The following is a 26,393-nucleotide window of genomic DNA, read 5'->3' on the forward strand; positions in this document are numbered from 1 at the left end:
AGTTGTTTAAAAATTCCAATTTAAAAAATGTACAAATGTGGGTTAAGTTTAATCACCTGCTTTGTACGCCTAAACATTGGTGGGGGGTTGGTCGGACCCTTGAGCTGTGACGAAGGGCGGTCAGAGGTCTTGCGAAGACCTTCAATCGGGTCAAAGAGTTCAAGACATAACACTGGAAAGCCATCATACCTGACAGACCAGCACAGAGAAAGAAAGCAGATGATGAGTTTAGCATAAATACTCCAGATTATCATCAGGAAAACATTTGGAGCAAACATTTTAGACTATTTACAAGAGTAAATGAAGGTCACAATTGTTGTTTATCATATTTATCCTGCATTTCCACTGCAGAAAAATGAACTGTGAAATCACTTTTGTCAATCCTGCAAGAATAAGTGATCATTTAATACCTGTAACAGTCTGGGTATTCGCTGCCATCCGCAGCATGAGGCAGCTCTGGAGGTGTGATGAAGACGGTGTGCTCACTGCGCTGAGACTCATCAATCTCTATCAACCTGGTCTCGTCTCCCTGCTCGCCTCCCACCTACAGAAACGCAAACAAAACACATCTGAGTGATGCCATGACCTTTAACATGTGAGAACTGGCACACCTGCTGACATTTAACCCTGTGTGTGAGGATTACATGGATTCTCGTTTCCAGGATGGAAAATTCATATTAATAACTGATAGAAAGACAGTTGCAGTTTCACTTCTGGCTTCTAGCTGTAGCTGCATCATTTCTAGGTGGGGTTATTGTAATGGCTTTATGGGTCAACTCCATGCACCCCGGTGTCCTCCCACAATCTAAAAAAGCTGGCAACCTGTTCGTTGTTCCCTTCTTCTTTAACTGAGCAACCTGGACGGGCTTCTGCCCAACAACCCTGATAGAGGGTTTAAGTGGTGGAAAATAATGAACCATCCATTCGGTCCTTTATTTAACAAAGATGTAATATTTGGCTTTAAAAAGGAGTTATTTATGGAGTAATTTTAACCTTCTGAAAAACATAATATGAGGTCTATTAAAGGGAACAGGAAGTAAAAGTGAAATCATCCAAATTACTATTTGAAAGTATATTAATGTGTAGAGATGGTTTCATGCGGTTTCATGATACACAGTCATTTTCGAAGGACACTAGATGGCACTATCTGCCCTACAATCCCTGGCTCTGAACCACTTCATTAAAACATGCACAAGTTTTAAAATGACTAACACTGTATCATGAAACCTCATCGACTATTAGTTTGAATAAATTGATAGATAAGAGACTCACTTTATCTACACAGTCGTCGAAAAAAGCAAGACTTGTGTCTTTATCGCTGACAAAGGAGCATTCTTCGATGAAGCGGATGAACATCTGGGTTTTGGTCATCAGGGTATAGAACTTCTGGTGCGAACGGTCCCGGCTCTTCAAGAACCCTGAGGACACAACAGACTCCCATCAAGCTCACATCCTACTAAGAGGTTTCAAGTTAATATATAATATTCTTATCTTATTAGAACTTCAGAGGTATAAATCCAGGAATGGCTTAAAGTCTAGTCTAACTTTATCTGTGCTATGATTAATTCAAGATGACAGCCTCACTAACGGATTGCTCAATCTTCACCAAAAGCTTGTGTAAATTGTGTAGTAAGTCTGGGAAAATAATGAATGTCATCTGGCTCGGAGCACTGCAGCGAGAGCCAAACACGGAGTCCCTGTTCAGAAACACTTCCTACAGCTGATAAATATTTCACTCCTGATATTTATTGCCAGCATGCAACCGAGTTGATCAACAATACCTCACCGGAAATGTTCAAGTCTGTGAGAAGCTTGCTTTTTCAAAACCAGAGTCAATAATACATCATGGCAAAATTAATCTGACATTTTTAATACATACAACTACAGTTAAGAATCCCATAGGTCGGTGATTTCATCCATCAGCGTGCAGCCATTGGATCGAAGCCTAAACACACGTCAGTGTTCAATGTGTGTGTTTGTTTGTGTGTGAGAGTGTGTTAGCATGTGTAAGTGAGTGTAAACCAATCCTATAACTTGTATAATCCCTTAAATTACACCCAGAATGCTTCATTACAGTCTTTTAATGCCAATTATGGGACTTTAAAGAGGAAATGCTTCTTTCATCTCAAGAAAAATGTCTTGAAAATGGAAAATAGGACTGTAAAAAGATGAATATTAAAGTGTTGCTACTGACAGGGAATTATTGTGACCCTTTGGAAAGTGGTAAAAATAAAGCTTTAGGCAAGAGGCCACTCTGAAGCCTGCAGAACATTATGTTGACAGACAAGGCTTCAGTCGTCAGTCCGATTTGAACTTTAAAAACAAATATTGCATCAGCTTTTCAGTAAGAGAGTCCAAAGACTCAGGACAAAGATCCTTTATAAAAAAGAAAAACTAATCTAATCTTTACTTAACCTTCAGAAACAGAAGTTTCAATATATATTTTTAAATCCTAACAATAATGAGAAATACGATTGTATTGTTATTAATTTTGTTATTGAAAGAAAACATATTATTAACCACTGGACCAAAGATAATCATAAAATAACTCCGATAATTTGAGAATCATGTTGTCAAGAATAAGAATATATTGCTACATTTAGAGCGAACATTGTTTTCGATTTAAAGCATCAATTCACAACCAGGGCATGGATCATTCGTCTCAGGTAATTTTCAATACCTTGCAAGTCAAACAGTGAACTGGCATGTGTGGCTTTCTCAGAGGGTGCCTGGGTGATGGGGCGCAAGAAGGAACGGTAGCCTTTTAGAATGGCCGCCATGAAGCGTAGAAAGGCTTCCTGGATTTCCAGCTCCAGGGTGTGAAGAGTCTTTCCACAGTTCAACTCAGTTGAGCCGTTCATGGAAGGTTCCAGCAGCCCATCTGGACGACACTGACCTGAGAGAGATACCAAAAATGTTAAAATCAATGTTTGTTTGCAGAATGTATACGATGTATACGATTCCCTACGATGAATAAACATGTAAAAGCTTTCAGAGCAATTTTTTTATTTTTTATTTTCTTTAAATAAATAAAAATGTTTTTTACATAATAAAGCAATGCTTGTTTACATGGTGGAGTATTAGACACATTAAAAAATGAATAACCATAATTTAAAATGGGAAATATTATTAAGTCGTATTAATTTTAATGCTACATCGACAAAGCCCAAATAAATAAAAAAGCTTAGAACAGTTTATTTTAACATTCACTCACCCTCTGTCAACTGCATGTAGAGGTTCTTTGAAACGTTCATTAGGTTTTTACATGCCATCTTTGGAAGGATCTTCCATGTGAGAGCTTTCTTTTCTTCATCACTGGAAAGAAAAATAAGACGGTGTTCACTCTTGATTTACATTCGAAGAAGCCAAAACCCACACGCTCCGCAAGTCCGGGAAGCCGGAGCCAGACCCGGCCAAAGTCGTGTTCATCTGATGTACTGCTAAATTCATGACACTGCAATAAATTATGCCCAACCTCCAGTGGAAATGTCAAAAAGCTTTATTTATAACAAGGTTTGTGATCCATCAAAACCTACAGGTGACAGAAGAAGAAGCCAGAGTGCTTTTAGAATGTTCCAACTTTGTGGTACAATGTGGAGAATGTGACAGTATATTCAAGAATATCTTTACTTTAGATTTTTTTTCTCCTGTCAGCTGAATCAACCTGACTCTCTTTAGCAGATCTCAGCAGTGTCAGTGTGTTCGAGGTTTTTTCCACAGCTTTCCACAGGACATTCCAAGATGAGATTAATGGAAAGATTTGAAGTGGTTGATAAAGTTAGAAATGACCTCCAACTACAACAGAGGTGGCCAATTAAATTCCCTAAAGAGCCACATGCTTTCAACGATATCTTTTTTGATGCACACTCCAGCCAAACAGAAGGAACAACAAATGTCTTCAATTTGATAGGAAAGATTTAACAAAATTAACCTAAGGACAGAAAAGAAATTTAAGATTCCTTTTTTTTTCTTTTTTTTTTTATAATTTCATTGTATAATATTGTTCATGTAAAGACCCTTAAGTCAAATAATAACCCCTTTTTTAAAAAAAATAAAATGGTTAAAATGGTGATGGCAAAGATAGTTGCTGAACACAGGAGGAAATCCTAAAATAAAGATCACGAACCACATGAGGGTTGCATAAATAAAGTAAAAGATCTGCATGTTGATAGTTTGACCTGGCCTGATTCTATAAGATCGTAGATCAAATCCACGACTACAAGCAGAAATTAAAGAATTTCCATTTTGAAATAATAGACAGAAAGGATTTGCTGAGGCATTTGGGAGAAACTCCAAGGAACACAGCAGCAGTTAAAAAAGTATTATACACTAAAATGTTGTGCAAACTTACAAGTAGATGTTGTTGGTGTCCAGGTCCACACAACAGACATCTGGGGGAGGTTCATAAAGATCAAAGTACCGGGAGTCCACACCAACAATAAAAGGACAGGGAGCACTCAGCACATCTGCCAGAGCCAGTGGGCACAGAGGAATATACGGACACGACCAGTGGAAGGGAAATATCATCTGCAACAGAAAAAAGAAATGATAGTGTATGTTCTACACATGACACAACTTAGATTTATTTATTGACAATTATAAAAAATTAAAAAAGGAATCTTCGGATTTACTCACAGAGACCAAGGCTTCAGTGACTCTTGTCAGTACTGCTGGTCGTAATGAATGAACCAGGATTTTGTGCTCGGACAGAGCGAACACAAGCAAAGTGAGGGCGTTCTCCGGTCCCAGGTTCTGGAGCAGTGTAGAACACCCTCCTTCACTAGTAAGAGAGAAGTTCAATTTAAGAGTTTATTTATTTTTAATACTACAGAAACAGAAGTTTGAAACCATAAATCAATTCCATAATTATAAGGAATGTGGTGACATTCTTGTTAATCTTTATAAGCAAGGATTACAATTAAAACATAATGATAAAGAATTACTTAATAAGATCAAATGTATGAATCAAAAACAACAGCTGACACAATATAGTAATAATTCAAGCTAGAGCATATCATTTAAATAGCAAATAACTGAATCATATAATTAAAATAAAAGTAAGTTAACATGTTAGAAATTGTGAGATTATATAATATACAGTATAATTTGAAGACTGTCACCAGCATGACAGCATTATTGTGTCTATCTTTGTAGGTCTGAAAGGCTTTTATTGTGTAGATGCATTACAAATGATCCTCTGGAGAGAAGTTGGCTGTAAAGAAAGCATCTTAAGAGCAGCACTGAACGACCACTGTATCCCATCTATCGCCAACATTGTTAAGAGGTCAGTGTAAAAGGTCAGAGAGATCGTTGGGCTGCACTGCTGCCTCACCTCAGAGGTAATGGAGATGAGACTGGTTGGCTCAGCATTAGGCTGTCATGAGGCGAGAGCTGTGGGGAGAGACATTCATTTTGATGATCAGGAAAATAACAAAAATTACAGTAAACAAATCAGGAATGAAATCAAGTTAAAATGTCTTCAGAAGAAGTATTAGATTACACTGGAAATTACGCTGCGTCATTAAATTACCTGAACAAGGATCCGAGGCCTTTGAGGAGATGGGAAGGGAACGTTGTGCATGAAATGAGAGATGTGTCTGGCAGGAGAAAGACATCAATGATAAGTGAGGTCAGAGGTGCAGATTTAACAGGACACTCACTTCTCAATAGGCAGGGCATGAGGGCCGGAGATGGAATAACGATACAGGAAGGTGAGGAATTTGTGGAACGCATCAAAGAAAGGCCAGTGAGAGAGCAAGCAGATGGACTTGTTGGTGTAGACCTCCACCGCTGTGGGTGAGGCAGAGTTTTGCAGATCTGGTGTCAGACCGAGCTGAGAGCACTGCTGGTCTGTCAGACACTCCTGAGGATACGACTCATAGAACTGAATGGCAGCACCGTAGACCTGGAAAGAGAAATTATGAGCTCAATGTCTGCACATAAACATTTTAAACTTGTTTTACAAATGTGTGTTTCTACATTGTAATTATCTATAGTTTCAAACAGAAGCTTTTTGTGTCCAATCTATCAATTAAAATTATATTTTTATCAAAAGGCATGACCACGCTGGGCAGGAAGGAGCGGTGGAAACTTTCCTTCCTAGAGCGCTCGTGCATCAGTCTGAAGGTGCTATTTAGTGTCTGGGACATCAGCGCCATCATGGACGACTTCTTGTTGTAATTTCATGCCTAACCCGCAGTTTAAAGTACCACCCTGTGATGCTTACATAAAATGGCTGAAAGTTATGTGACAGGTTGTATGAAAAACTCAAACCTTTGCAGGAGCCAAGGTCTGAAGCTCTTTTCCTAGTTAAACAGGGTACGTTCAACTCTACTTAACATGCATAATATATAAATAAACTGTTAAAATATAAAGAGAAGAAACTGGATGGTATATTTGTTAGCTTAGCTGGTCACTAACAGAGCCAAACACACTACACACACTTGCTTTCCTTTTCATCGCACTTTTTTTCTCTTTCCCCCTCCAACAACAATTTGCTCTGTGGTCAGAACAGCTGAACTTTTATGACGGTTAGTCGAGCCCGTCTGTGGAGCAACTGTTTCTGCCCGTCTGTTGTGTGGTTGCGATTAAGCTGCAAGATAGTCAGCTGACAGGGGGGAGAAAACAAACATAAACACGTCTGCATCAGCCTCACCTTCTCTGCTGACGATCCGGTCAGGACAAATGTAGAGAACACAGGGAGGGAATATTTAGTTTTAGCTGGCCAGCACTCAATAGTGGTCCCCATGGGAAAGCAGAAGAGTGGAACAGACTCCGGCAGTTGGAATGACTCATAGTCCTCCTCTGGATATCTGCTGAATAAACCTGAGGCAGAGGGAGAAATACATCATTTGGAATCTAAATGTGATTATCAGTTGGAAGATTATTGTAATTTGGATATACTTACCTAAAAAAGATCAAGATTAATTAATTATTACAAGGAAAGTAACTTGATTAAGGCTTAAGTGATTTGCACAAGTGTGTATATATATATATATATATATATATATATATATATAGTGTGTGTGTGCAGTACAGGAGCACCTCAGACTTCTGATACAACTCAGAGCTGAGTCTCGTCCAGAAGTATGCTGACGACACTGCCATTGTTGGATGCATCAGGGACAACAACGAGGACGAGCAAAGGAGTTTGATACGTGACTTAGTGGACTGGAGTGAGAGGAACCACTTGCAGCTGGACACCTCAAAGACCAATGAGATGGTTTTGGACTTTGGGAGGTCCAGGACAAAGCCACGTTTAATTCTTGGTGGCAGGGGTGGAGTGAAAAGTTGAGTCTATTCTAGTTTAATCTTTGTTTCCTTTGTCTTTGTTATTTGTCTTTGATGTATTTACTTTATCTTTAGACTTAAATTGTGTAATTTTGCACTTTCTTTTCATAGAAACTTTGTTCTTGTTCTTATTTTTATGAATCTATCATCTGTGTTGCTGTGTGCTGACGAAGGAGACCTCGGGAGGGATCAATAAAGTTTTATCTATCCATCTATCTAACCGTCTATCTATCTATCTATCTTTATGTGTGTAAACTGTACATAACTACATGTTTATCTTGTTAAAACTTCAACAGAAAAAAATCATCAGATTCCAAGGAAAAAGCCTAGCTGAACTTTTCTCACATATAAATCCTCGTTTACTAGTTCACCGCAAGCTTTACTAGGGGAATGATAGGATCACGTTATTCACACTCCACTAGACATCTGCAGCCGCCGACCTGAAAGCCGAGCCAAAACCCCTGCCGTCGTAAGAGTGTCAATCAAATTCCTGGAGAGATCGGCCTTGACACACAGTGACAGTGAAATGAGCTATTAAATAACAATGATAATAAGGCTGTCATTGTCTTCCTCAGAAACATCCAGCAATGTCAAGGCTTATCTGAACGGTCACATCAAGGACATGCTTAAACAAGTCCAAGCAACTCCAGACAGGGTGAGACCCTCCTTTCTTTAGACACATATGATGAAGATAACAGCAGGAAACAGTAGTGTTATCATGTAAAAGATGTGCCTCAAAATATTTGTTTTATTCACATTGGAGATGTTAAGAGAAACATAATAGAGAATACCAGCATACATTAAACTCACCTGCTTTGTAGGTTATTGTGTTGGTTTTGACAACTGACTTCTTATAGCACAGGTAGACAGAAGACCCCCACTAAAGAAATGAAAGAAAATAATTAATTTAGACACAGAGGAGACATATTTAGGCCAAATTTTTGGATACAGCATCAAAAGTTATTATATTGTTCTCCAATGTCTGCTTATCTTAATAAATCCATGTAAAACTTATTATTGGAGAACAAATAATCTATTAGATATCTCTTTATTAGTTTCTTAAAACTCAAATGTATCTTCTATTAACTTAATAAATAACTATACGCAGAACCCAAAAAACCAAGGGTTTCTTCAAAGTTATCTTTGTTTTGTTCAGTAATCTTAAATTAACCTCATGAGCCTCGCTGGTACATTTTCGTCTCTCCTCTCCAAACCTCCATCAAAGCCTCTGGCCTTATTAACTTAACCTCTTAAAACTTCTCCATATGAGCCATTACTCTGATATATTAATTTCTAAGTAAGTCCTACGTAGGTGCTCCCATTTAAAAAAAAGGGAGAATATTAAACTCTGCTCCTGGCTTTTTGCGTCTCTAAACCAAAGATCATTGTAGTTCTCACCACTTTAGCTTCAAAACCTTACATTTCACCTGCTAGAGTTAATATTAACTTGTGGTTTCTGCATGATGAACACACAAGTTTTTTTCTGATATTGATCAAATAAATAGACATCTCTCACCATGCTGCTGTTGAGGTTTTTGTCTACTTTGCAGAAAGTGTGTGGAGGTTTCTCTGCTTTGCTGGGGATGATGATGCAGAGATCCGTGACCGCCAGGGAAGCGTGGGATTGGTTTTCAGGTGCGCGTCGATAGGTGATATAGACGCGCTGGGATGAATTTCCACTGATGTTTGCTGGACGTCCAGAGGGTGTGGTCCAAATAAGGCGGCAACCTTGTTTCAGCTGCTCCTGCCACTCGTACAACACACTGAGGAGGGAGTGAAATACGCTAAATAAATGAGATGAGATGTACAGTAATGTAGGCCAGACACTTGTAACAGGTTTTTATGTAATGTTTCACAGTAATATCTGAAGAAAAAGTATATCAAAGTCAGCAACAATTCAGTGTATGTTGACTAACTTACATACTTAGAAATAGTGACACATGAACTCACTGGTTCTGACCATTGTCTATGGAGCCCAGCTAATCTGAGGCATCAGAGCACAAAGGCAGCTGATACATTCGGACAAGAAGCTTGTGTCAGTGCCCGATAAGCACTGCAGTGTATACTGTCAGAATCACAATCCTGAGCGCTGCCACTCTTAGAAAGCAAGAGATGAGAGAAGCTGCACTAACAGTATTACGTTCCTTGTGCAAAGCAGACAAGAACCACAACTGGGAATCTGTGTAACATTATATGGTTTCTTCAAGTGGAAAAGCAGTTATTTTTTGAGGATTTAAATAATAAGTGTTATCTTGTCACCTACCCCAGGTCAGTAAGTGGGGGCTTGTCATGGCCTCGTCTGTAGCACAGAAATATCTGTGGGGCCATAAAGCCGCCGTTGTTAAGATCGGCCGAGTGACCCCCCGGTGTCGACTCTATGCAGGTGAAGCCCTGAGGTACGCTGTCGCCGAGCGAGCGCATCACCACCGCCACGTCAGTGATCGGGGCTTTGGGCCTGGCCGTCTTGTGGCAGACGTCGTCGAAGTGGATCTCCTGATCCATCTGCTTCGACGGGTCCGTCAGACCCGCCACGACAAAGTAGTCGGCTACGCGAGGGCCTTTGTCTTCCATCTTCGATCATCCCCGCCAACTGCACACACACACAGAAAACCAGAACAACAAGGGTTGGTAATATTCCTCTACATAGCTTCACATTGACACAGAGGATTCCCCGAATACATTAAACAGCGAATGTGGTTAATTTTGTTGAATTTTAGAAATCGTTTTGACTCAAATATAATTATTCCAATGTGACATTTTGCAGCAGCTTCCCATAAAATTGTTTTCTTCCCCGGCTTCGGATTCTTCAATTTGTTTACACCACAAACCCAAAATGTCAACATAAAATCACTTAGTTTCAGAATATCATGTGTGTGTGCAAGTATAAAAGTGTGAACGGATGTTAATGTAATAGCCGGTGATTGTTGTGTTATAAGGACTAGAACATCAAGAGCTCAACCTGACTGAATTAAAACCCTGCAATAGGGGCAGGATTTTATCCTTCAACCCACATTTTGGACTCAGATTTGGAGGGGCTCGTTTCATTCCACCCACTTTGACTTGATAATCCAGCGAGAGCTGAGAGTCACTGTCCTAATCCTGACCTGGTGAAGGCTACAGGACCACATCATCTGCTAAAAGCAGGTACTCCTGAGATGTTCTCAGGGGCAGAGTCTGGTTTTAGAGACAAGATTAACTTTTATCTTTCCCTCTTGTGGTAATAAACTGATATAATTCACAACATCTTCTTAACAAAAATAAGACAAAGACTTGAATGTATACAAAGAGCATCACAGTAGTTCTTAAATGAGGTACTTGCTGCTCCCTTTTTCATCCAAGTACAGTTTGGTGGTTCTCTAATTATTTTCATTACTAGCACGCATGAGACCAGAGTGTTTATATTCATACATGGCATGCTAAGAGTAAAAATAAGTCTGGTCCAAGAGGGAAAAAAAGATCAAAAATGATGTCACATTATGTGACAATGTCTCTCATTTTATTGCAGCCATATTTTCATCCAACCTCAATTAAAATCGGAATGATTCCAGTGGAGGGTAGATATTTGAAACATGTGTAAGAGGGTGTGGGCCGGGAGGATTAATTGGATGGGCGTGCTATCTAGCTTTAAATTGGTTCCAAACCACAAGCCAAGCAGCATTTGGGACGACGTGCAATATGAGCTTTTTGGATGATCTGTATAATACAGTTTCCCTCAACAAAAGGGTCATGGAGTCCATTGTGTCGATGTTTTACTTTGTTTATTTTGGTGCAACAGGGCATTAAGTCTCATTTTAAAAGAAAGATTATCATAAGTAAAAGCATAATAGTCTCCAAAATGTGTTGTTTTCCTTTTCTGGGTCGTAGCTTACATTTTATTTGTTATACATTTATTTATTAAGAAACAGGAAAGGTTGTAGATCTAGTTTAGTAAAAATATAAACATTTATTATCATTAACTGTTGAATTAACAACTTGAATTATGTAAATATTCCAGATAAGAAGAATAAAGATATAGTTAAGAAGATAAACCATTTCCAATTACTTTTTTGTCATCTTTCATGCAAGCATATAGAAGTAAAGCTCTAATAACCATTAAACTTACATTGTTTTGAAATTGGCAACTATTGACTTCCCTTACATTAACCAATACTGTTGGTCAAGATGCTACAGTGTTGAGAAACATCCAACAGATGTCAAGTATATAATATAACATACTAAAAGTATTTTACTATTGTATTCTTTAAACTATGTTCTCGTAATTAAAAGTTAGTTCAGTTGGTTCAGTTTATCTAAAAGTGTGTAGAGTTCACGAGAAGTTTTTCAAAAGCTTGGATAATCGTCTTAAGGCTCAACAACTCTATCAATAATTTAGAATTTTCAGTAGAATGGATTCAATGATCTGAGAATGTTAGCGCATTAACTACAACTTTGCAATTCACAAGGCTAAGTTCAGTTGAGAGTTACATATTGTTAAGAGAATATACCAAAAAAAACACATTTCAAGACAGTAACCTTGGAAACCAGAGAGGGGAAACATTTTCATTTTTTAACATCCAAAAATCATCGCCTATTTAACTCAAAGAGTTAAACGCTGTAGGCATTAAGTACTCAGAGGTATGGTTTTAAAAGCTCCCAGAAGTCATGTACAGTGGTAGAAGGAAGTAATAAAACAAAAGTCTTCCTAAATTATGTATGAGGGGATCATTCAGCACAAATGCCTGAAGATAGTTTCCCCAAACTCTTGTCGGAGTCTGCACTCAGATCTGCTTGTTTTCTGAAGTCTGTCAAAAAATGTGGGATTAAAACTGTGTAGCAAGGGACGGAGAATGTAGAAGAAAAAGAAACAAAGCGGATGGAAAAGCACCACAGGCCCAGTAACACGAAACTTATCCTCACGGAGGGTTGGATTGGAGATTTGCAAACGAAGCATAAACCCCCCTGACTTATGAGCAGTGAAGGAGTTCAGGAAGGAGTTCGATAAGATTTCGAGACCCGTCGAGAACTTTCACAAGGGGTTTGTTTTAGAGAATGTGACAGAGAAACGACTTCCAGCTGTCTATGCTCAATGAAAATCACCAAATCCAGCCCAGTCTGCGCTTTGGGGTTCCAGCTGTATAGACACCAAAACCAGAGGCAGACACAGCAGGACAGCCACGTGGAGGAGGTGAGAAGGAATGTCTTTAAAAAAAAAACATAAAACAAATTGGCGGCCTCTCTTGCCACGCATATGCCTTTAGTTAGTGGCTGCTGAAGTTGCGCGACCTTTGTGACAAATGAAGAGCATAGTCAATGAGCCTTTGAGCAAGAGAAGTCAGTGTCATTTAGCCAAACTTTGCTCTGATATTTTATTTGGTGACTAAAGAAGGCGAAATGCAATGGCCTGTTTTGTTTGGGGTTGGCTTATTTTTACGCTCAGCGTTTAGTGTCAACCACATTTTAATTATTTTACTTCAATTATAATTAACCTTTTTAAAAGCATCTTCTAAATGATCTTTAATGTAAGTAAGTAAGTAATATTTATTTATATAGCGCTTTTCCAGACCAGGGTCACAAAGCGCTTTAACAATCAAAACAATACTCAAAAAAGGATATACTTTAAAGATCAAGATAATACTGAGAACAACACAGGAGTTCCAGAAAATCAAGGAAAAGCCTGAACAAATAGAAACGTCTTAAGATGTTTCTTAAAGGAGTCAGTAGACTCCATCAAGCGCAAAGAGAGAGGAAGATCGTTCCAAAGCTTAGGAGCAACAGCCTGAAAAGATTTCTCTCCTCTGGTCCTGAACCGTGTGCGTGGAACCATCAGTAGATTCTGATTCACAGATCTCAGAGCCTGAGCTGGGGTCTAAGGCTGGATGAGATCAGTGATGTAAGGAGGTGCCTGACCATGAATAGATCTGAAAGTAAGAACCAGAATTTTAAAGTTGATCCTGAAAGAAACTGGAAGCCAGTGAAGAGTTTTAAGGATCGGAGAAATGTGAGTTCTTCTACTTGAGCGGGTTAGAATTCTCGCTGCAGAGTTCTGAATCAACTGCAGGCGAGACAGCTCTTTCTTGTTAAGACATGAAAACAAACTGTTACAATAGTCCAGACGAGAAGAAACAAACGCATGGATTACAAGCTCCAGATCATGTTGTGACAACATTTTCCTAAATTTAGAGATTTTTCTCAGTTGAAGGAAACAGTTACTGGTCAGTTTTCTGCAGTGTTGAACAAGAGACATGTCTTTATCAAATACAACACCCAGGTTTCTCAGGCTCAGTTTGACAGACTGACCTAAGTCACCCAAGTACTGACTCAACCCTGGAACCTTATCATCAGGAGCAATCACCAGTGTTTCAGTTTTGTCCACATTTAGCTGTAGAGTGTTTTCACTCAGCCATTGTTTGATTTCTAGCAAACAATTGACTAAGCTGTTCAGCCTTTGTAACATCATGATGATCTTCTGGATCCCGTTTTATGCTATATCCACATTGAAACCCATTTTGCATCACCAGCCGAGTACAGGACTGGGGGTAGCAATCGTCGCAAAGAGAACGGTCCCTAAAAAACCCATTAGCTCTTGTATAGGAGGGTCATCAACCCCTTGCCCGTGGGCAGTATATAGGTAGCCAGCAGACACAAGAGGATTAGCCCTTCGGCCCATTCGAAAAAAAATAACTTCAATACATTGTCTAATTTTTCATTTCCCAAATCAGTAGTTATTGAAGAATGGATAAGGTGATAACTGTATTTGAGGAATACTATAATCCATAATAATATAAGTAATTTCAGGAGTGTATAACAAACTAATGGTAGCCCTTTGGGTCACATGGCACCCTTGGCATAGTTCACAATTGCAAAAAATTGGTGATCTCTGTCTTATAGCATTAGAATAATTAGCAATGAAAACATTTTTTACTATGGAAAATGAACCGAAAGTGCTTTGAAATAAAATGTTAGGACTGTTACAGCAGGTTTATATGTGGAGCGAACTGTTCATGAGGGTTCCAACTCTCACAGATAGATGTTCTGATAAGGTGCGAAAATAAAAAGGGAGACTAAAGGGATACAAAGACGTGCTCACTTGATCCACATCATCCAGCCACCGACGTCAAAATGTAATAAACCATTGTTTATATTTAGTTTAATTCACAGACACACACATTAACCATCTAATGAAAATTTCACAGTCGAGAACAACGGAGAAGAATCATTTCAAAGGCCACACAGCAGCCGCCGAGCAGCGTGAGAATCAAGTAATTACCTTCTTCACAAGTAAGCCGGGGTGATTTGTAACCTCACCTCCAGATAGTTGCTTTAAATGGGGACATGCTGAAGCTAAGATAAATCTTGACAGTTCATTATATGTGTTCAAAACATGTGATTATAATAAAGCATATATTTGTGGAGCCAAACAGCCTGGATAACAGTCTGTGAACGCTCGTTTTGCCGTCAGTAAACAGTGACGCACTCAGAAGATAAACGTAAACACAATCTTGAGCCGGGGTTTTAGTTCCTTTGGAGCAGCTGAATACAGTGATGTAACAATACAAATCCATTCAAGATGTGCTACCAGTGCAATTGAAAATATACCAAAAAAAATATAGAAGCATGCAGTGACTGAGAAGAAAATCTGAGAATAGATGCATCTTTCGTTTTTTTACCTTATATTTTGGGAGACTCCATCTCTGACAAGCAAAATAGAAAAGTGTAGAGGTCAATCTCTTGTATATAAAAAAAAGATTGCAGAGACCTTTAACTAGGCTCAGTAGTACCTCCAGTATCCTGATTAGAAGCCTCAGATTGCTACATCTCCAAGACTCTCTGACTGCACAAAAAAAAAAACCTTGTTTTACTGGACCAAGATTGGTACTTTTTTGGAGCCAGCACTTATTATTCATTACTCATTATTCTTTGTAATAGTTGCTCATTTTGGTGTAACATTGACTAGTAGATTTTAGTTGCTCTTTTCAATTAATTAACTTTTTCGCAAAATGATTAAAAATAAATTGTATATTGTGTAAAAGGGTTCCTACTTCCTCAGAGAATATAAACTCATTGAAAGGAAAAAACAGGAGAGAACAAATATATAAATATATTATACCGCAGAGCGTGTAAGGTTCAGTTACTATGTAATGACTTATGCAAATGTCAATTTTGACAAACAAATTGATATAACTAAATATGAAATTGAAAAGAAACAGAGAACATTTTTTTTAATTGTTGTTAATTGTTTTCTAAAAGTGCCTTTTTTCCTTGTGTTTTATATTGCTTGTAAAATGCTTATCTTTTGCTCAAACGTGTATCAGTTGGCAGGAAAAAAAACGTACATTCTCGGGAAAATTATAAAAAACTTTAGTTTTACCGAAACACTGTGAAAAAATGAAAATATTTGTATTCACTGTTAACAGAGAATGTACTTTTCAAATAGAGACCAAATTACAGCTTATCATAGACAAATTACCTACAATATGTGGACAACTCCCTTTTTCTTGTCGTGACACCTTAGCCATCGCTATTGCTAGAACAACTTTTCTTCTTGTTTCTCTTCATTTCAATGTCTAATATATATATTTATATATGTATTTTTTTTAAACATAAGGTTTGTCTCCCTCACAGACTTGGCCACCCTCTTGTAAAGAGAGTCAGAGTCTCCCCTTCATAAAACAGAAGACAATAATTACCATTAATCTAATGAGTTTGTAAATGTGTTACTCAAGAGTACATGTAATCCTCTCCTGAAATCTCCTGTTTCTGCGTGGGTGCAGTTTCGTTTTCAAGAAAACGGCATTTTGTCAGAAGCATCTCACATATATAACAAAGTTAGGGCCACATATTTTCATATATATATCAAAGTGAGGGCCACATATTAGTTTTCCATTCATTGGCTAGGGATCAGCAAACCATTGTTAGAGCTAAGGAAGAGCTTTGTTGTCTGGTACTGGTAAAGTTGTCTTTTTTCTTCACTTTTGTATTTGCAAGTTTTCCTTGAGCAACAATTTAAAGCATAGAACACTCTCGGGAAAATGGAATTTTAGTTTTTTTCCTATTAGAAGTAACCGTGTATCACAAAGATGGAATCATTATATACATGGTTCCTTTAAAAATATTGTACCCGGTTTCGTTGAGTTGTCAGAGCATAGATGTGATTGTTTACCATGACTCTTCTAGAAGGAAGACAATACTTTTATGCTGAGGCTCCTTTGTCACCATTAACTTATTCCCATATGGTCCATTTGTACACATCATTAGTTTACCCGAGACTCCAAATCTTTCTAAATAATTCCGAGACCTGAACATTTTCTTCCATATTGCAGATGAATTGTCTGCACATCCATTATTTAAACCCATGCTCTCATCCCAGAGGTTATACTGGGTTGAAATGGGTTGTTTATTCTAATAGGTGACAGGAATAGATTTTTCCAAGTCGTTTGCAGCATAATTGTGTGTCTAAATCTATACAATTTTCCCATCAGAAATCACAAAATAACATCATCCGATCTCTCTCAGATTCATCATCCGCATACACTGGTAGACTTGTTCGTGCAATGTCAGACTATAATGTTAAACATATCTAGTCTCCCAATAAGAATGTATTTTTAACTAGCATATTACTGCTCACATAATGATCATGCCTTCTTTAACAATTACATTAAGAAACCTTGAGAAGGTCAATATATTCATTTTACTATTATAACAGGATATCTGGATTTTCTTTTTATTCCATGCATACTTAAATGAAGTATGAGTGATTGTGTTCATTTTTACCATCCATTTCTTTTGAATTTAAAAAAGTAGAACTCTTGACGTCCTTTTGAAAAGTGCAATGTCCAGACATTTTTGTTGTTGGTGTTGAACGACTGAGCATCTATTTTCCAAATGAATAAACATTCAATATACATGCTCATGCAACGCAATGAAAAACTGTTGCTTTCTCCTTTTAGAAAACTTCTTTCATCACACCAAAGGTTGAGGGAAGATTGTACTGAGAAGCATGTGTAACTCTTTACCCACCTGCTGATGCTCTACTATCTGCACTGTGTTTGAACTCTTCTGCAGAAATACCACCGACTACCGTAACTACATTAATCGCAAAACCCCTGCCTCTCTTCTTTTAGATGTTATTACACATTAGTAATAACATCAGCAGTGGCAGGATCAATAAAAGGTTGAAATAAATCTGACTACTAACTAGGTTTAAATACCTGCAACAAACTGTCAAACCACTTTTACAGAAATGAATAAATTAAACCTTGTTCAACATTTTGATGGATCCCATAAAACGTCTTTTTAGAAACATATTGCTTGGGAGCGTACGACCCATAATACCGTCATAACCCAAAGACAAATTGTTTGGATTGCTTTTCTTAGGTGGGACACGGCCAAAGCTTTAGAAAGTTATAGGACTGGGTCTATAAATTATGAGCCATACTTTAAGCAGATTTTGGGGGAAACTTGGCAAAAGGATGAAAGTGCACCTAAACTAGCATTGTATACAGCTCAGGCAGTATTTCTTCATGAAGATTAATAAGCCTCTCTGGTCTGCATACTTTATGTTATTTGTGTTTTTATTCATCTCCCTGTTTTTTTTTTTACTGGAAAAGATCTACTGGAGGAGAATAAATGGTTCTGACAACAACTTTAAATCTCCTCCCACATTAAACACAGAGCAGAGACATCTGTTATTTTACACGTTTATATTATTATACACAAACACGAATGGGGTCAACCATCCACATTCTTAGGATGACACGAGTGGGCTTCTTTGTGTTTGAGAAATAACCCACCAGTACCTCAGGTCAGGACACGTGTTCTCACTTACTGGCACTAATTGACCCCGAGGCTGGAGTCAGGATGATAAGAGTCGGGGTGTTAGTCCAAGTCTTCAATCAGCCCGGCCAGTCGCCGTCTAACCGTCTGTCCTTTCATCTTTTATTCACATCCGGAAAAATCCTCCACATCTACCCCGACTTTTTTTTCCCCAGACACCGAGGACTTGGATCGCCACTGAAATGCCAGTGGCTTCGATCTTAATTATTCTCTCTGGATTCCACGTAGGTGGCCCTCCTGCCCTCAGAGCAGGAACAGACGAGACACGGGGGACACTGAGGTCCTTCAACTTTCATTCGCAGCTGAAGGGAAATTCTTTTGTAAAGCAAGAAATGACCTAAGAATATTTTATGTTAAAATCAAAGTGTGAATCATATAATGGACCAAAAAAAAAAAAAAAAAAGGGCTCGATCCTGTTACAAATTTTTAAAGTGCTTTTCTCATATTAATGAGTTCTATTTAGCCCGCAGGCAAGTTGATTTTTTATTGACGACAGACCGGCTGTAAACGCTTCTGCGGAAATAAATGCGCCTTTGAAGAATCACTCGGATTGAAGTAGGGAGAATATTGATGCCACGAATGTAAGTCTGTTCATGTTATTTCACAGGAAAATGGACAAAATCATATGAAGATTTTCGAATAGAATTTCCATCATTATATTCGTGTCAATAGCATGTTAAACAACTATGAGCCATGAAGTGTCAAATCTGACTAAAATAACATGTGTTCGGTAACAACCACAAACATGACCTTAACTGTGACTGTTTGGGGCCAGAAATAAACTTGCGTAGAATATATAGCCATTTTTTGTTTGTGAAAAATATCACTACACAGATATATCGCGATATTCTTACGATATTGTTTTGATTTGTTTAGCTTTAATAGCATATTTTTATCATAGTTCTTTTAAGGTTTTATTTCAATGAAATATTTTTACAATAAAACAATTAATTATACAATTATCATACAAATATTCACAGCATTTGTTCATTTTTGTGTTGCAATTAAACTTCTGGGCACTAGATGGCAGCAAATTAATTACATCATCCATAGCTAGAGAAACAATCCCAACGATGGCTGAGGACGAGAGGATACAGTCGACTCCAGCTGCTTCTAAAGCTGATGTATTGGGCTAAATTTGGCAGTACCAAGTTCATCAAGAGTCATGTAGTCTGTAAATTATGTAAAGATAAAGTCAAGTTCTTGGATAATACTACAAATATATTAGAATCAGAAACTTTTATTGCCAGTGTCGTAAACACAACATATGAATATTTATTGTTCCTACAGTATCGCGATATATCGTATTGTCGCCTCCATTTTCGGATACGTATTGTATCTTGTTATATATACATGTCATAGTAATAGTACTAGTGACATTTAATTACTAGTGACACTTGTTGCTAGTTTTTTTTTAAACAAGGTTAAGCCAGTGACCTGAAACACAGCACCCACAGAATATAGTCCCTGGCCTGCTTTGGGGACGTTTTTTTTTGGTTATTTTTAGCCCCAAACCAGTGCATGCTAGGGGGTTAAACATGTCACCGGAGGTCCTGTCCAGGTTTAATGTGGCGTGACTGGGGGGGGTTATTTATGTACACACACACACTCAGACACACACACACACAGACACACACAACATTATAAACAACCTGTGGCACATACTGACACATATATTCAGTATATATAGTGAAACAAACAGTCCGGTCAGGCGTCCAGAGATGACCCAACAGTGTCATGGCCAATAACAGAGAAAATACTCAAAACAAATGATCAATATCTGTCTTTTTTTAAGGCGAGGAAGTGTGTGTCCTCCAAGAGTGCAGGCGACTCATCCCTCAGTACTCACCCTCGGTGCTGCTCTTCAAACCAGTCTCCCAGCAGCACAAGTTCCACTGCGGCCGTGCACCGGTTCCGCTCTAGACCCGCGCAGAGCGACCAGAACCGGGGATGCAACCGCTCGTCATGTCGCTTCTTCTTCGTGTTGTTGTTGTTGTTGTTGTTGTGCGCGAGTGTAGCGTTAGCTTCCCCACCGAGCTTCTGTCAGTCACTGTGCGGCGCCGGCTGTCCGCTCCAGCGCCATCTTGGTTGTGATGGGAAACCGCCGTCCTCCACACACACACACACACACACACACACACACACTCACACATGCACGCGCGCGGACGCACGGGCGCACACACACTCGCTTGTGACCACTGAAGACAGACGTATCATCATATTGAAATAAAATTGTCGAACGTGTTCCCTGAAGATAATTTATATTTTTTCGGTGTCTCCTCTCATCTTTCTCTGTAAATATCTGTTTTTATAGTGTGTTTTATCTCCATATACATGTTTGTTTTATACAGTTCACAGCTTCAAAAGCACCGTTTATTTATTTGATTTATATATATATATATATGTATATATCTGATACGTAAAGTATTAAAAAGCACGTATAAGATGTATCATAAGGTTTTACAGAATTATTTTAAAAATTATATTAATGTATAAAAACAGATAAATTAGAGATAAACGATATAAAACTCCATACCGGTCATCGGTTTATATAAAAACGGCATAAATACAATTTTAAAAATACGAATAATAGACAATGAAATGTCTTGTCATGCCTCATATCATACCCCAGCTGTGATAACTTTATAATCATTGTATAGTTCATCACATGTTTTTTGGAGGGTCTTTTTTATGAGGAAATATTTCCTATAAGTTACAACAAAATATACAAAATAAACACATTGTAAACAACTCGTTGGAAAAACAAATGATTTGCTCATGTTTACAGTGGACCACATCTAAGTGCGCCTCCACATATTTATTTACTGGAATTTCTCGTAAACTGAATATGACAAAGTAATTAAGTTTAGGGATACGATTTAAAAAAAATAAAAACTATAAATTAAAAATAATTTGAAGAGAAAATGCGTTATGTGATATTGGCTTGTGTCAATGCTTCCATCTACTGGACACGATTGTAAAACACATGGGGGTTTTTTCAATCTTTTAATTATATTAATTATATTTAAAAAACGTAATTCTTGTTGCAATTGAAGAAGTAATCACAATTTAATTTAAGTTCAGTCTTAAGATTGTTTTTGTTTGATCTCACAGGTTCATGTGTCCACATTTAACACCAGTGTATGTACATTATTCTATAGGTGTTTTATGTTTGATTGGTGTCTTTATGAGTATTCAAAGGAGTGTATTTCAAAGGTCCCACAGAGTAGATTTATAGATGCGTGCTCGATACTGCTTATAGAGATATTAAAAAGGTCTCATTTCATGAGTCTAAGGACATGGCTGCCTCTAATTCAGTACAGTTTTCAGGTCCAGGGGAAGAACACGCCCTCTCCTTCAGAGAGAGAGAGTTACAGTGGCTTCAGTTCTGTTGCATCGATGTCTCCACCTTGTCGACAGCGTTGTCCTCAGAGGAAAGTGAGTCTCTAGTTTTAGGTCACGCTGGCCTGAAGGAGAAAGATGCACAGTGGCCCAATTTGGAACAGATGAAGAAAGCCAAGGCGTTGTTTTCACAGTCCGCCGGTGAGGAGGTGAACTGTTTGGAGGACGCCTTTGAGACATGTGAAATCATACACAAAAATAAAACCGGAGAAAACTGGGGGACGGGTAAAGCTGGTCAAAGAAAGAACAAGAACAATCCACTTGCAAAAATGTTTACATTTCTGCCCATTTCATGTTGGAGGAAATCAGAGTATCCTGATGAAAATCTCCCTTGCACAGAGAGAGAGAGATACACACTTTGCAAAGAGAGACAATGATGCCCAATATCGAAGTCAGCAAGATTATCTCATGAAGTCCTGCTGCTTTTCATAGATTTTCTTCTGCACGGTTTTAAAGCATTATTCATTGACTAGTCATGGAATTTGTCAAGAAATGGCCAAACAGAATCAGATAACTGTTTATATACAGTGGTGAACTACCATAACCAGATTTATTTTGTGATGAGCACTAATATAGCCTAAATAATAGTAGTAATAAAGGAGCCAGCTAAACACTGTTGCAGCCATACTCTATCTTGTGACAAAAAAAATGTATTGTCAAATACTGTTAATAAGATTGCTGGAAAACATTTTATATATTGATCTAGTTCGGTCTATGATGAATAAACCTTCAGTCATGTATATTGCTGTATGTGTTGGTGCATATAAAAAATTTTTTTAGAAATAGTGTAAAAGTAAATTATTCATCTATTTTTAAATGTGTGCTTTTGATTGTTTAAGCACGTTGTGACCCTAGTGTAGAAAGGCGCTTTACAAATAACTATTACTTTCTTACTTACTTACTTTTATGAGCCATAAAGAAATACATGGAGATGTTCCGAGGAACAAAAGGAAGAAATATTTTAGCGATGCCAGACATATCTAACCCAAGGAACCCAATCCCCTGGATGGGAATAAATGGCCCAAAAATGACGGTAAATATTTTCTGGCTTGAATTCCGATGTGTTCAAGGATTCATAGAATTTATTTTTTTGTCATTCCACTGAAGCTGAATGGAGGGTAACTAGTTTCATGAGAACATAAGCTTTTTTTTTCATAGTTTCACTTCATACTTTCTTCCAAATATGACTAATAGAGGAGTTTTATTTAAGTTTCTCAAATTAAAAAAACAGGATTCTAGTTTTTGTTAAAAAATGCTTATATTTTAGTCAGCTTATTATATTTAGTACAAAAACCTTTTGTTTTAAAGCCAATACACATCAGAGGCACTAGTGTAAATTTGAACACTAGTGAGAAATGGATGTATTTTCACATGGTAGTTTGTTAATCAATTGTAAAGGCCATTATAAAAACATCTTATCTCCCTTTTTCAATGAAAAGAAACCAATACAAAACCCAGTTGATGACTTTAATGAAGAGCAAATTGCAAACTCACAATCAAAGATGATGATGTAACATGAAAAAGAATATTGTCATTGATCGTGGATAAAGGCGAGAGAATGGCATGTGATCACAAAGGCAAAAGTCAGATATAATAGCCTGTAGATAAGAAAATAATACATTGGTCACAAAGAGACTAAAGGTAAATCTTCTACTTTTCAGTTTATTGATGCATTGTGATAAAACCATGCTATTTTGGATGTTTTCTCTAGGTACTCCCTGCCGTTCCTGTTCCTTGATTTTTCGATTCTTCCAGAAGAATTGAGTTGATTACATGAACAATCTAACAGATATTTGACGATAATTCAAAAGGCAAATATGGCAGAAAGCAAGATGGCCAACCCGGAAGAACAAAATGGTTTGGTGGAAGCGTCTGCTGTTGAAGACATCTTCTCAGAATGCAATGTAAACACCATGAACAGCATTGTAGAGGCTGAGATGGACAACACTGACTGGAATACTTTGGATTCCAAGCAGGTTTTTTCTCTACCTTTCAAGAAGGAATCAAAGGCCAAAGATCAAAAAGATCCATCCAAAAAAGCTGTAAATATCAAGGTTTCCCTCATGAAATTGACCAGACGATCCAGAAGTCAAGCCGATTCACCCATCGAAAAGCCAGATGAAAAAAGGTCAGCTACCCTGGGTAAAGTGCAGAATCTTGGTGGAAGGATGGAAGAGATCAATCTGAATGATGACCTGGATGGTTTTGACCGCCAATCCAAGATAGACAAGAAAGGTTTAACCTGGACCTTGGTCAAGAAGAGAACCAACGAATATCTGATGGAGAAAAGTGGAAAGATGAAGATCACCTTCACAAAGATGGTGAGTCGTCTTCCCTTCAATGGCACCACGTCATCTGCCGAAGAGAGCCCCTCATCCGATGACAACCTGATCAGCGGGGACAAGAAGGAGGTGAACGGGGACAAGAAGGAGGTGAACGGTGACAAGAAAGAGTTGAACGGGGACAAGGAGGTGGTGAAAGGGGACAAGAAGGAGTTGAACGGGGACAAGGAGGTGGTGAACGGGGACAAGAAGGAGTTGAACGGGGACAAGGAGGTGGTGAACGGGGACAAGAAGGAGTTGAACGGGGACAAGGAGGTGGTGAAAGGGGACAAGAAGGAGTTGAACGGTGATAAGAAGGAGGTGAACAGGGACAAGAAGGAGTTCAACGGGGACAAGGAGGTGGTCAACGGAGAAAAGAAGGAGGTAAACGGTGACGACAAGATGAGTGGCGACAAGAAAGAGGTTAACCATGAGAAGATGGAGGTGATCAGTCAAAACATAGAACTCAATGGTGACAAGAAGGAGGTGGACTGTGATGAGGAGATGAACGGTCACAAGAAGGAGGTTAACAGTGAAGAGAAGGAGGTTAACGGTGAAGAGAAGGTGGATGGTGACAAGAAGGAGGTGGACTGTGATGAGGAGATGGACGGTCAGAAGGATGTTAACAGTGAAGAGAAGGTGGTGAACAGTCACAAGAAGGAGGTGAATGGCCAAGAAAAGGAGGTAAACAGCGTCAAGAAGGAGGAGAACAGTGCTCCAGACATGGATGATGGGCCTATTGAGAAATCGTGTTAAATTATGTATTAAAAAAGAAAAATAAGATGAACTGTTATATTAAATAAATAAAAACCTTTTTGGATTAACAACATTGGAAAGAGTTTGAATGAGTTTTGTGTGAGTTAACACTACATTTTAGAATACAAAATGGCCGAAGCAACGATTATGTAATATTTCAGATCAGCCCTTTTGGGTCACTCGAGGACAACTCATCATCAAACCAGGAACTAATGCTGTTAAGCTTTTTGTTTCGTATTCAAAACATGGTTAACATAGCTTATGTATGTGTATCCAATGTCGGTGAAAGTTATATTTTAATGCACAATCTTTATCTTTACTTTTTAAGGCCTTAACATTGGGAATTATTATACAAACTGAATTGATCAAAGGTTTCAACTGGTCAGGCAGGAACCAAAAGTCGGTTGTGTTGTGTTTTGACATAAAATAGTTACGGTAAAACCACTGACTATTTTTTAAAAGTTTCATTCAAGGAGAACAAAGCTACTTTCCAGATGTGAAGATAACAAGGCCTGTGACTTTAAGAGAGTTCACAGTCCGACCTCTGAGTGATGATGAAAGACGTACTTTGACTTTTATCAAAAGATGAATAAAAGATGAATTAAGAATATCGTTTAAAGAGGAGAGGTGTTTGCAAAGGCTGTCCCAGGAGTAATGACACAGATTATACAGCTGTTCTCTTCCATCCATATTCCTGGCAAACCACAACCATCAATCAACCCTAATGAATGTTTTGGGATTGGGAGAGGTCTTCTAAGTGCACGACGGAGACTCACAAGCATCAACACATGAACCCTCCTCTAACATGCCGCCATTACTGTACTAGTTCCTTATTCACGTCTTAACAGCTATGAATCACATTTGTCATTTGGATGATGATGAAAACGACTGAGAAATATTATTTAAATAATTAGGTCTATGTTTTTCCATTCACCTTAAATTATGGGGATCAAACTCAATAATATGGTTCAGGGATTCAAACTGCAAAGCTGAAAGCACATTTATGGTTATTTTCTCCTTCAGCAAATCATTTGAATTTTTTTTTTAGCAAATTTAGATGCATATTTTGTGGTGTTATGTGTTGCTGATGTGGTGTTTTTTTCTTCCAAGAATTGTCTGAGCTATTAGGTAATAACTTAACTGATATTTTTTGTAGTTCTTTTCCAAGTTTTGGTATCTATTTGGAGAAACTTGTTTCATCAACAGTTTCATTTGAAGGTCTTCTACACTATGCAAAAATGTTACTGAGATGTTAGTGGGACATCTGAATCATAAGTCTAAGGGGTTGCAACATATATACGCACCTAGGTACATAGGTATACGTAGATTTAAACCGTGTTCCTGTTTTATATTCCTACATGCACATCACACTTAGACATTAAGTGGAAGGTAACAGAATATCACCAATAAGGCAAAACATGGGATGTGGACTTAAGGTTTGAGATCCCTGTCTAGTTCAAATGAGGAACTAGATGTCTGGTAGATGCTCTATTCAAATCTGGCCTACTTGGACACCCCATGTTCAAAAATCTATAAATTCTAACAAGCACTCTTTAAGGGGTTAACAGGGTGCAAATGCTTGGGAAACCTTTCCATCACCAGTCTTGTCCATTCACCCTGCATTCTACCCAGATTATCGACTGGACTGTTCGGTCTATACCACAGCCACACAGAGTAAGTTATGACGCTCCAATGTGTTTGTCACAAAACCGTCTCTTCCGCTGTAAGATAAGCTCTGCACGCTCTCTGTTACTGGAATTTCTCCTCTCTGGTATTGATTTTTGAAAGGGCTTACAAATGTTTGCATGACTA

The 26,393-nt window shown here is 38.1% G+C and overlaps 1 protein-coding gene across 2 annotated transcripts in view; it reads right to left on the minus strand.

The window, feature by feature from the left end:
* LOC148077650 (C-myc promoter-binding protein-like) overlaps positions 1-20,143 on the minus strand; it is a 34,426-nt gene extending 14,283 nt beyond the window's left edge. The window contains exons 1-15 of one of the 2 annotated variants that reach the window (XM_087794337.1): positions 19,952-20,143; positions 9,554-9,880; positions 8,807-9,053; positions 8,101-8,170; positions 6,656-6,825; positions 5,661-5,905; positions 5,531-5,597; positions 5,333-5,391; positions 4,636-4,780; positions 4,352-4,527; positions 3,215-3,315; positions 2,681-2,896; positions 1,273-1,418; positions 411-544; positions 57-189 (exon numbers count right to left, since the gene is read on the minus strand). In XM_087794337.1, the coding sequence (XP_087650463.1) occupies positions 57-189; positions 411-544; positions 1,273-1,418; positions 2,681-2,896; positions 3,215-3,315; positions 4,352-4,527; positions 4,636-4,780; positions 5,333-5,391; positions 5,531-5,597; positions 5,661-5,905; positions 6,656-6,825; positions 8,101-8,170; positions 8,807-9,053; positions 9,554-9,861 (2,217 nt within the window). In that variant the 5' untranslated portion in view covers positions 9,862-9,880; positions 19,952-20,143. The remainder of the gene's footprint in view (positions 1-56; positions 190-410; positions 545-1,272; positions 1,419-2,680; positions 2,897-3,214; positions 3,316-4,351; positions 4,528-4,635; positions 4,781-5,332; positions 5,392-5,530; positions 5,598-5,660; positions 5,906-6,655; positions 6,826-8,100; positions 8,171-8,806; positions 9,054-9,553; positions 9,881-19,951) is intronic. The other variant, XM_087794338.1, reaches the window with a different exon arrangement.
* Between the last annotated feature and the right edge of the window lie 6,250 nt (positions 20,144-26,393).

The sequence above is a fragment of the Callionymus lyra genome, chromosome 6 (genome assembly GCF_982586985.1).
Source record: "Callionymus lyra chromosome 6, fCalLyr1.hap1.1, whole genome shotgun sequence".
In the NCBI taxonomy this organism is placed as follows: domain Eukaryota; kingdom Metazoa; phylum Chordata; class Actinopteri; order Syngnathiformes; family Callionymidae; genus Callionymus; species Callionymus lyra.